This window comes from Epinephelus moara, chromosome 3 (genome assembly GCF_006386435.1).
Source record: "Epinephelus moara isolate mb chromosome 3, YSFRI_EMoa_1.0, whole genome shotgun sequence".
In the NCBI taxonomy this organism is placed as follows: Eukaryota; Metazoa; Chordata; class Actinopteri; order Perciformes; family Serranidae; genus Epinephelus; species Epinephelus moara.
Window position 1 is genome coordinate 556,834 of NC_065508.1, and position 10,361 is coordinate 567,194.

General features: G+C 43.8%; 1 protein-coding gene across 3 annotated transcripts; it reads right to left on the minus strand.

Annotated features, from left to right (window-relative positions):
• Positions 1–976: 976 nt before the first annotated feature.
• sra1 (steroid receptor RNA activator 1) lies at positions 977–8,238 on the minus strand. Of its 3 annotated transcripts, XM_050037735.1 has the most exons (6): positions 8,010–8,238; positions 6,869–6,970; positions 3,007–3,093; positions 2,770–2,930; positions 2,490–2,598; positions 977–2,153 (listed from the first exon to the last, which is right to left on the minus strand). In XM_050037735.1, exons 1-6 carry the CDS (start codon positions 8,032–8,034, stop codon positions 1,789–1,791), a joined length of 849 nt encoding a protein of 282 aa, XP_049893692.1. In that variant the 5' UTR covers positions 8,035–8,238; the 3' UTR covers positions 977–1,788. The 3 variants fall into 3 exon arrangements, with proteins under 3 accessions (XP_049893692.1, XP_049893684.1, XP_049893676.1); XM_050037727.1 differs by lacking the exons at positions 6,869–6,970; positions 8,010–8,238 and adding an exon at positions 6,416–6,855; XM_050037719.1 differs by lacking the exons at positions 6,869–6,970; positions 8,010–8,238 and adding an exon at positions 6,413–6,855.
• Between the last annotated feature and the right edge of the window lie 2,123 nt (positions 8,239–10,361).

A 10,361-nucleotide genomic window follows, 5' to 3' on the forward strand; every position in this document is an offset into this window, starting at 1 on the left:
GCCTTGAGGCATGAAAAGTTGTGGATGGTCCCGACAGAAGCGTTCCTTAGCGTCCCCATGTTTGGTCCCCCCTCTGTTGGGGTACCTAGCACACAGATCTGGTACTAAAAGGTGGAGCTGTGAACCCTGCAGTCTGATTGGTCAGTAGAGGACGGTCACTCTGGTTTTATGTAACCTCTGTTCATACATCAGTAAACTACAACTATAAAATGAAAGAGAAAAAAATAACTTCATTCACTGGGCCGACTGCCGGCAACTTTTAAGGTGGAACGTTAACTTGTAATGTTACTCAATGCATGAGTTGATGACGTGAATCCATCAGCACACCTTAAATTTCACTGTGACAACTTTGACCATCACTTTAGTTTTTATATGACACACACTTTTAGTAATGACTTTAAAAATATAGATTAATTTGGAGCGGATTATGTGAAGGTCATATATTCTAATCCTCACTTCCTGTGGGCTACAGCAACACTAAACCCCTGAGCTTGCCTGAGAAGGACTAAATGCACAAAGCTGCTATTTTTAAATATCCCATGGAGAGAGACTCTCACTGCAGCCTGTTCTATTTTGTTCTGAAAATGTGGGCGTGCAGCCTCGTTCTGTGGACGATAAACCAGGTGCAGACTTCCATCTGTGTCACCGCTGATGAGGAAATACAGCGAGTGCTGGACGGAGCAGTGAGTGACAACAACCCCGCCCACATTTAAGAGGACTGTCTGAACAGACCCAGGGTCTAGGTACCATGTCTGAAGGGTTACTGCTGGTTCCAGAGGTGCTGGACTGAAAGGGTTTGGGCTGCAGAGATGTTCTGTGTTTGGTCTGAGTTGTACTTGTGTGGTTTCCTGCGGCACCTCTGGTTTGAAGATCTCTGATATTGAGGACAGGAGGAACGTGGATCAGGTTTACAGGGTCGGGGTCTGGATCCTGACGATCCTGGTTCCTAGAACATAAACAATAAAACACAGAGTCGTTCTGTAGAAAGAAAGGAAAACAGATTTATTCGTGTCAGATCCGTCATGATAACAGAGAGTAAAGGTCAGGATCCACGTCGTCACAGTCGCAGCCTTTAAACTGAGGTTTGCTGTTGATGCATAGAGCTCTGCTGTGATTGGTTGATATGTCACATGACTTCAGATCGCTGACAGGTGGAGAGTCCACAAAGAGGACAGACATACGGGGGTCATGCTAGGTTACTAGGACTGATCTGGGGGGGTTACAACAATTCTGCTGAGAGAATAAATGGGTGTTCAAGGTGATTGAAGGGTCAGCCAGAGTCCAGAGTCTCAAATATAGGGTCTGGAGTCCATGGTCTTGAGTATGGGGTCCAGGTCAGAGTCCAGAGTCCCGAGTCTCAAGTACAGAGTCGAGAGTCGAGAGTCTCGAGTATGGGGTCCAGAAATTAGAGTCCTGAGTTCAGAGTCCAAAGTCCAGAGTCATGAGTATACAGTCCACAATCTACAGTATAGGACCCAGAGTCTAGAAACCAGAGTCTCGAGAGGGTTTTTTAAATCTCCCTCATCCTGCTGGAGAGGAGCCTCACAGTGCGAAAACACCTGGTCTACAGAGTCCAGAGTCCAGACATAAAATACAGTCTAGGCCAGAGCTGTATCCACATGGTGTCTTTCAGGAAACCACTGACCCCCTACTTCTTCCTGTAGGTCTGACCTTTGACCCTCTGCTGAGGTGTAAGGATGAATGTGAGGATTATCACCAGGTCCTGGTTTTGGTTTAAAGAGTCAAAGTTTGCTGAATGTAGAAAGAAACCTGCTGATTTCTGCAGGATTAACGGTCCTGGACTGGTTCTGCAGGGTCCTGGACTGGTTCTGCAGGGTCCTGGACTGGTTCTGCAGGGTCCTGGACTGGTACTACTGGATCCTGGACTGGTTCTGCAGGGTCCTGGACTGGTACTACTGGATCCTGGACTAGTTCTGCAGGGTCCTGGACTGGTACTACTGGATCCTGGACTAGTTCTGCAGGGTCCTGGACTGGTCCTTTCTGAAGTGGTTCTAAGAGTTCTGGACTCAGTTTCCGGGTCTCAGCGATAAGTCTTTTTACTCCGACCATCCACTGACTGACTTCAGTCACATGATCGACCATCAGAGAGCGATGGATCTCATCAGCTGAGTCCCAGTGACCCGACTGTAGCTCTGAGAGACAGACAGGAAGACAGACAGGTGAGTACTGAGACAGAGAGACAGAGAGACAGAGAGACAGACAGACAGATAAGTACTAAGAGAAACAGACAGACAGACAGATGAGTACTAAGACAGACAGACAGACAGACAGACAGGTGAGTACTAAGACAGACAGACAGACAGATAAGTACTAAGAGAAACAGACAGACAGACAAACAGACAGAGAGACAGACAGACAGACAGACAGATGAGTACTAAGACAGACAGACAGACAAACAGACAGGTGCGTACTAAGACAGAGAGACAGACAGACAGACAGACAGACAGGTGTATAATGAGACAGGTTACCCAGAGACAGGGTGTGCATGCGTCTCCTCACAGGCTGGCTGAGTCTACCTGACCTCCAGCTGTCCTCCAGGAGGCGGAGCCTCTTTGCCACATCGTTACACACCTGGTCCTGCACACAGAGGTCAAAGGTCACACAGTCAATCAGAGTTAAACACATGTTGTATGAACAGAGCAGGTACAGAGACACCTGGTGGTTCACTGTGGTACTGCAGAGACTCAGGGTGAAGGTGTGTGTGTGTGTGTGTGTGTGTGTGAAAGAGAGTGTGTGTGTGTGTCTTACTTTAACCGTGTGTCTGCAGGCAGCCAGTGCTCGGGTCAACACCAACACCACGCCCTCTACATCAGGCTCGCTCTCTGATTGGCTGCTGTCGGCCTCTTTCTGACTTCTCATTGGTCCCATAGGGGGAGGAGGCGTGACCACACAGCCAAGAGGAGGACGAGCTGTCGGGAAGAAAGGAGGAGTCTGCTGTCAATCAGGCTTGGCGTCGTGACAACACATTCTTCTTCGTCTCCTTACCTGGGCGTAGAGGGGGCGGGGCCACACCACTCGGGGGTGGTGCCAGAGGACTGGAGGAGGGAGGGGTCATGGGTGGGGATCCTGTACCTGAGGACCAATCAGAGAGCAGGTGTGTGAGAATGATAAAGGTAGAGTGACAGCAGTGTGGGCGGAGCTCTGTGTGACCAGGCCACCAGGAAGTGCGCCGGGCTTTGAAGCTAATATTTGTAGAGGACAATCAGAGGACGAGACGTCTGTCAATCAGTGACTTATTGATTTTGAACATCACAACACTCGAGAAGTGACTCGCCTCACTGCCAGGATTTGATCCTGATTTCGAGCCACAAGATTTAATCATTTTATCCCCACTCAAGTTAGCCAAGTGCTAAACAGGAAGTAGTCGGCTCGGCCATCGTCAGTCTGTAGTGCAGCTGCTCTGTGCGCCCAGCGATACAGAAGCAGCTCTGATCATCATCCAGGTGATTTCATACCACAACCGCCCCCAACGCTGTATCCAGGTGTCTCTATACATCCATGGGTTCGATGCACACACAGAGCTAGCATGCTAATAATACTGTAAACTATGATGTTAGATGTTCACTGTGTCCTGACTCACTGCAGCCACGCAGCAGCTCTCATGACGGGCAGCTTGTATTTTTCATGGCAGACAACTTTATTAATCCCACCAGAGGCCAAATTGTTTGAACAGCTTCACACATAATATAACATGACATAAAGTAACGTGTAGACACATAAATATATAAATAATAAAAAAATAAAAAATGTGGCAATAAGTTCAGTGGAATAAAAGAATCTATACATAAATAATAAAAAGTTAAAAGACTGATTCTCAATAAAAGAACAATAAAAATTTACAGAGAATTTCAAAGACAGATTGCAGAGGGAATAATGCAGGTAAACGTGACGAGGCCCTGATGGTGACAGAGAAAATTCACCTAAATGAACATGTTGTCCAGAAGAAGCTTAAAGAGTTGTGGCTCTGTGGAGGATTTGATCCCGTTGTGTCACTGCTGTGTGATGTCAGAGCAGCTTTTAACAAAGCTATTTAGCTGGTTTCTGTCAGTGTGAACCAGCAGAGGATGATGGGACTGACGGAAAAGGAATTTAGTCTATGAAGAAGGTGAATTATTTGCTGCCCTCGCTTCACAATATCTGCAGTGTTTACATCATCCTCCGGGTCCAAAGAATGAATCTAAACCTGCAGTTCCTCTAATGTCCACTAGAGGCTGGCTCCAACAGTGAGTCAGTCCCCACAGAGCTCCATGTTCACATGTAGAAATAAACATGTTTACAGCCTGGTGCGAAAACAAAAAACACTAACTTCAACCTTCTTTGACTTTGGTGTTTAAAGGGTTCATTCAGATTCACCACAGTGTCACATGACTGCCTGATGGAGGCAGCAGTACACCACCAGCTCCGTGTTCAGAGAGTCTGTCTGTGAATTGTCCCTTTAAGAGACATGCTCCTCCCTCTCAGCTCGTCATCACTTCCTGCGGTGACTGTGCGCCAGCTGTAGGAGGAGGAGTTCACCTGGGCCCTATAGAGTGTGCCAGTAAACCCGGAACTCCGTTAGCGCTTTTAGCACTTCCGGTTCTCTCGTCTAAAAGTCAAAACGTTTTTTGAAAGGGATTTTGGTAAAATGCCTCAAATAAGGTCTGTGGTTGACAAAAGCTTAAGTGAGTTTCAGCTTTTGTTCTACGACATAAAACACGTCACTAAATACCCTACTTAAAAAAAAGACGTAAAAAGACGGTTGCTAACAAGTTGCTCAATACGACTACAAACCCTGTCGGGGACATTAAACGTCATTTCAGTCCGAAACAGTCCGATTTCCCCATTATACAATGTTTTTAAAATAAAGCGGCCGAAATCAGTTGAAAGCTTAGTGGCGGTGACATCAAGAGTCATGCGACCGTGGAGTAGTCATGTAGTCCGTTAAAGGCTAACGTTAGCTTTTTACTTCTGGCTTCTAGCTTCAAATGCGGTATGAAAGGTGTTCATATGTGAAGATTATCTCGCTGAACAAAACCTGTAAGTATCATAAACTTGTGTTAGCCACAGAGCTTATTTTCTGACATAATGCAAAACGCAATGCAAAAATCACATTCACTTTCTCTTCCGGGAACCAGCGCGATGCTAAACTTCCAGGTTTTGACATCAGCCCTGGCACACTCTATGTCAGAGAGCAGGATCAGTGAAATTCTGAGTTTGTTCAGCCTGAGATGAAACTCTGTTTTCCGTTTCACAAAACCAGTTCAGCGTAACAAACCCTGAGTTTGTTACTATGGCAACATACTCTGTGAAGCTAACCTGCTGAGTCACAGGTTTGCTTCATGTCAGCCTGAGGCTGAGCGTGTAGCAGGAAGTAGAAACATGGCGTGTCCTTTAGTGAATGAAGTGGTGGAGGTTGAGGCCCAGTGTATTCAGAGGCTGTTGTGTAAGGAGAAGGTGATTAGAGCCTGTTTGGATGTCTCCCTGGAGGAGTGTCTATATGAAAGATACTGTTTGACCTCACACTCTATCATTTATCTAACAATCTGTTCCACCCACATATATCACATATTACACATCCTGGATTTACATTATCATCACAGCACATTTTATGCATTGTCCTTTGATTCTTTTCTTTATAACATCAGAGACACTGAACACATCAGAGAGACAGCGGTTTGTCGGCCCGTAAGAAAAGTGTCTCTGGCTCTGAAAAGACTTTGGACCCTTGTTGTGGTTTTCCCTGGACATAAATCACAATCCATTATTAAAGTAATTACCACGGAGCATCGGTGGCTCAGTGGATGGAGCGGACGCCCCGTGATCAGATGCTGATACAGCAGCCGTGGGTTCAAACCCAGGCTGCAGCCTCTTGCTGCGCGTCGTTCCCTCTCTCCCTCAACATTACGCTGTTTTGCCATTAAAGGCAACAAAAGCCCCGGATCTTATCTAATCTTAAAAAAGAGGAATTCCAACGAACTGCAGTTTGTCAGTGTTAGGTTTTTTTTTTTTTTTCCATTTTGCGGTCGTTAAAATCTCCGACTCAGCTGGGATGAAACAATCGGCTTTCTGCTTTCGGCCACTGAATATCACGTTATCTACACTCTACTGATGTCTTTCAGTGCTCGCCATGAACGCGCCTCTCTCAGGCTGAACATACCCAGAGTTGACTGAGCTGACTGTGATCAGCTGTTCTGGAACTGAAAACTCAGAGTTTCTCAGCTCAGGATCAGTCAACTCGGAGATCGGGATTAGGCTCAGAGTTTGTTGAGCCTGCTTCCTGAAATAGGGCCGTGAGGACACGCCCCCATATTGGACTGGCTGAAGGCTGAAGACAGATTAAACTGAGTGTATCACTGCCAACTTTGATATGGGATTTATTTTCTGATAAACAGTTGAGTTAAACTAGAATTACCACCCTGCAGCTGTATGACTCCGCCCACCAGTCTGCCCCCATGGTTGTATGACTCCGCCCACCAGTCCATCCTGTGGTTGTATGACTCCGCCCACCAGTCCATCCTGTGGTTGTATGACTCCGCCCACCAGTCTGCCCCATGGTTGTATGACTCCGCCCACCAGTCTGCCCCCATGGTTGTATGACTCCGCCCACCAGTCCACCCTGTGGTTGTATGACTCCGCCCACCAGTCTGCCCCATGGTTGTATGAATCCGCCCACCAGTCCACCCTGTGGTTGTATGACTCCGCCCACCAGTCCACCCTGTGATTGTATGACTCCGCCCACCAGTCTCTCATGGTTGTATGACTCCGCCCACCAGTCTGCCCCATGGTTATGACTCAAGGTAAAGACACAAGTGAAGGAAGCGTGGATGTGTTTTAAGAGACGTGGGATGCAGCCCTGGTATTTTCTGACCTGGAGTTGCTCTCTTGTTCAGGAGGTTCCTCTGTGGTCCGCGGGCCATCTGAAGGCCATAAGAGAACTGAGGGGGGTCGTTCCAACCCCGCTCCTGGTTACCTAGGCAACACAGACACAGAGACAGGTTTACTGTTAAAGGACCAGCTCAACAATATCCACCAGGTCCTCGTGCATCAGGATGATCTGAAGCTATTTTTGTACAGCAGCAAACTGTCACAGCTGCTGAAAAAAAGTCTGGAGACAAAATGAGACGTTAAAGTGAGAGTGTGTGTACACAGACTGACACTGAGATGTGGAGCACGTCCAACCAAACTCCACTGAGTTTTTAGCTAACTTTCCGATTGAGACAACATGACCTGACACATTAAGGAGCAAAGTTCACATTCAGAGGATCAAACACTTTCTCCACGTCACCATAGCACATGCTAAAAACATTTCAGTTGAATGAATCTGGATGAAGACAACAACAGGAGCACTTGTGATAAACCTTCTGTTTTACCTGGATCATTACAGTTTGGTGAATTATTAATACGCTGAACTAAAACCAACACCATATTGATCCATGTGTGCGGACTCCATTGATTTTGTACCTGTCTCTTCAGTCGGAACATGACTTGACACATTTAGAAAATGGACACGTTGTTCCACTAAATGCTGCATTTAGATCACAGGAAGTGTTTCAGCTCAGCTCAGCGTAACACTGTGACCTCACAGTTTGTCTACACCGCCACATTACACACACACAGCTGTTAAAATACTGAATCGCTGAGTAAATCACGATGAACAAAACAACAGCACAACCTCTAACAAACCTTCAGTTTTTACCTAAAACAACGATGTTTGGTGAATAACATGTGAGCCGAACTAAACCCAACAAACTATTAATTCATAAAAGCTTTGTTCAGGTTTACAAAGTGAGAAATTATTGCCTTGAGACTTTGTGGAAAATTGACTTGACAGATTTTTGAACGCAGTTCTGTCAGTGCCGCCCCATAACTCCTATTCCAAGGATCACAGCAGCGGAAGTATCGTGCTAACACTTAGCCAAACATGACAGAAGCTAATTAAATACGCCGTTATTAATATTACCTTCATTATATAAGATATTCAGGAGCTGGACAGTCACACTAACTCTCACCTGGTTTCATGTACATGTCCTCCATGTTGGACTCCACCGCGTCAAGCTGCTTCTTCTGACCGGTGTCCAGGCTAAGCTAACGGCTAAGCTAACCCGAGGCGTCCAGACAACATTAAAGGTTTAAATTAATATTTAATTATACAAAGATAAAACTCCCTCTGCGAATATTCCGTGTTTCTGTAGTTTAATCACAAGTTATCCGTGTTCACCACACGGCATAAACAAAACGACTTCCGCCACGAACTAAAAAATAAGAGGTGGAGAGCTCAAAGTGTATCAGACTTGTTTTTATTATGTTGTTTTATATACATTTCAGTTTACATATACATATATATGCATTTATAGTTTTTTTTATTATTGTATCTGTTTATTTTATTATTTCAGTTTTATTTATTTATGTCTTTAATTATTTTGCACAACCTGCAGAAAGTTTCCTTAAAGTTATGAAACAGCTGTATTGTAAATATTTAGATTTTATTTTTGTTACAGTACTTTTAAAAGTGTCTTTGCCATATTTCTACTGTACTTTTTCTAACTATATTTATGGTCTTTAGTTCTGCACTACTTTACCTTATTTGCGTTTCCTCCTAATATTGTAATTGTATGGTTTATGTACACATAAAAAAAGTAAATGAAGTAAAGTCCCTGTAACTGAAAACCTGCTGAGTAATAAATATTTCTCTGTTATTCATTTATTTATTGTTAAAAACATGCTTATTCAATATTTCTGTGATAACATTTTGTTTTATAGTACTGTTGTAATGATGCAATAAAATCTGAACAAATAAAAAAATGTGGCCTAAATGTTTGAGTGAAACGTAACAAATAAATCTTATTTAAGAATTTAATTTTAAATTTGTCACATAAAGCTGACACATGATGATAATTTCTTATTTTTATGTATTCTATTTATCTATATGTTCGGTGAATAAACAGTTGAAGCTGGCTGACAGAAAAGTAGGTCAAGTGATAAAGTTTATACCAAATATCAAACGACACAGCTTAATTTTTTAAAAATGTATTTTTAATTTTGATCAGTATTAAATATAATTATTTACAAATACATGAGGAAGGACAGCATCATTTGAGTTAGGATTTTTGCCAATATATGTCTTCTTTAATAATAATAACAATAACATTAGTAATTATCACTTGTACTTTGTTGTGTTTCATTCTTTGTAGTCACAATAAACTTCAGGCTTTTATTTTGCAGGAATACTGTTATGACTTCCTGTGATGTTCTTGAGCTTCACTGCTCTCTGCTGTCCAAACATTTCCGGGACACGTGGCCACCAGTGCCATACCTACTATGACGTCACCCGGGCTCATCTGACCTCTGCAGATAAAAACATGTTTGTTTGTGGTTGAAGACATAAAGGTGTGTTTGTGATCGGTGTCAGTGATTATTGATGATCAATACTGAAACAAAGTTTATATAAACACACAGTTATAAATGTTGTGTCAGATGTTTTTGTGTTCTGAACAAACATAAAACCTGCTGTTTGATTCATCCTGATGAACAACGTCTAAAAATAGAAATCCACATCAGAGGATTAAACAAACCTCCAGTTTCACACAGAGTGGAGTCACGTGACACAGACTCAAACAGATAAATAAATAAATACTTGCAACTGCACATAAACATCAGTCAGCTGTTCTGTTAAAGAACCACTGAGTCTTTACTGAGAACATCATTTATCACAGTTCAACAGTGACGTCACCGCAGTGGTTCAACATGTCACTGTGCTGCAGTGATGTCACACAGTACTCCAATTATTAAATTAATTAAAATTATTAGAATTATTAAATGCAGTGTTACAGTGTTGAATTTCACACGCACACTTATTATTTTTTTTTCATTAGTATTTTATTTATTTTAAGATTTTATTGCCTTTAGAAAAATATAACAACTTTCAGGTTTTATTGTAGCTTGCAGCTTTATTCTACAAATATGTTCATATGAATAGGAATATCTTTTATACGTTTTCGCTCCTCCGAGAACCGTCACTCCTCCAAGAAACATCACCTTATCGTGGTGGAGGAGTTTGAGTGCCCTAATGACCCCAGGAGCTATGCTACCGGCTAGATATAGTCGGCCTCACCTCGACACATAGTTCCGGCTCTGGAACCCAAGTCCTTGGGGTTGGACTCTCTCCTTTGCTGGAGTTGCTCCGGGTGAGAGGTGGAGGGCCGGGGTGGGCTTTCTGATAGCCCCCAGACTCTCTGCCTGTACGTTGGGGTTCACCTCAGTAGACGACAAGGTTGCGTCCCTGCGCCTTCAGGTCAGGGAACGGGTCCTGACTGTTGTCTGTGCTTATGCTCCGAACAGCAGTTCAGAGTTGGCGAAACGTA

Bases quoted from the DNA above. Each gene is read 5' to 3' on its own strand.
- sra1 (XM_050037719.1), bottom strand. From the start codon at position 6,653: ATGGGGCAGACTGGTGGGCGGAGTCATACAACCACAGGGTGGACTGGT. The intron at 3,094-6,412 runs GTAATTCTAGTT...ATTGGTCCTCAG, and splicing joins AGTCATACAGCTGCAGGGTG to GTACAGGATCCCCACCCATG. The intron at 2,599-2,769 runs GTAAGACACACA...CTCTGTGTGCAG, and splicing joins CCTGCAGACACACGGTTAAA to GACCAGGTGTGTAACGATGT.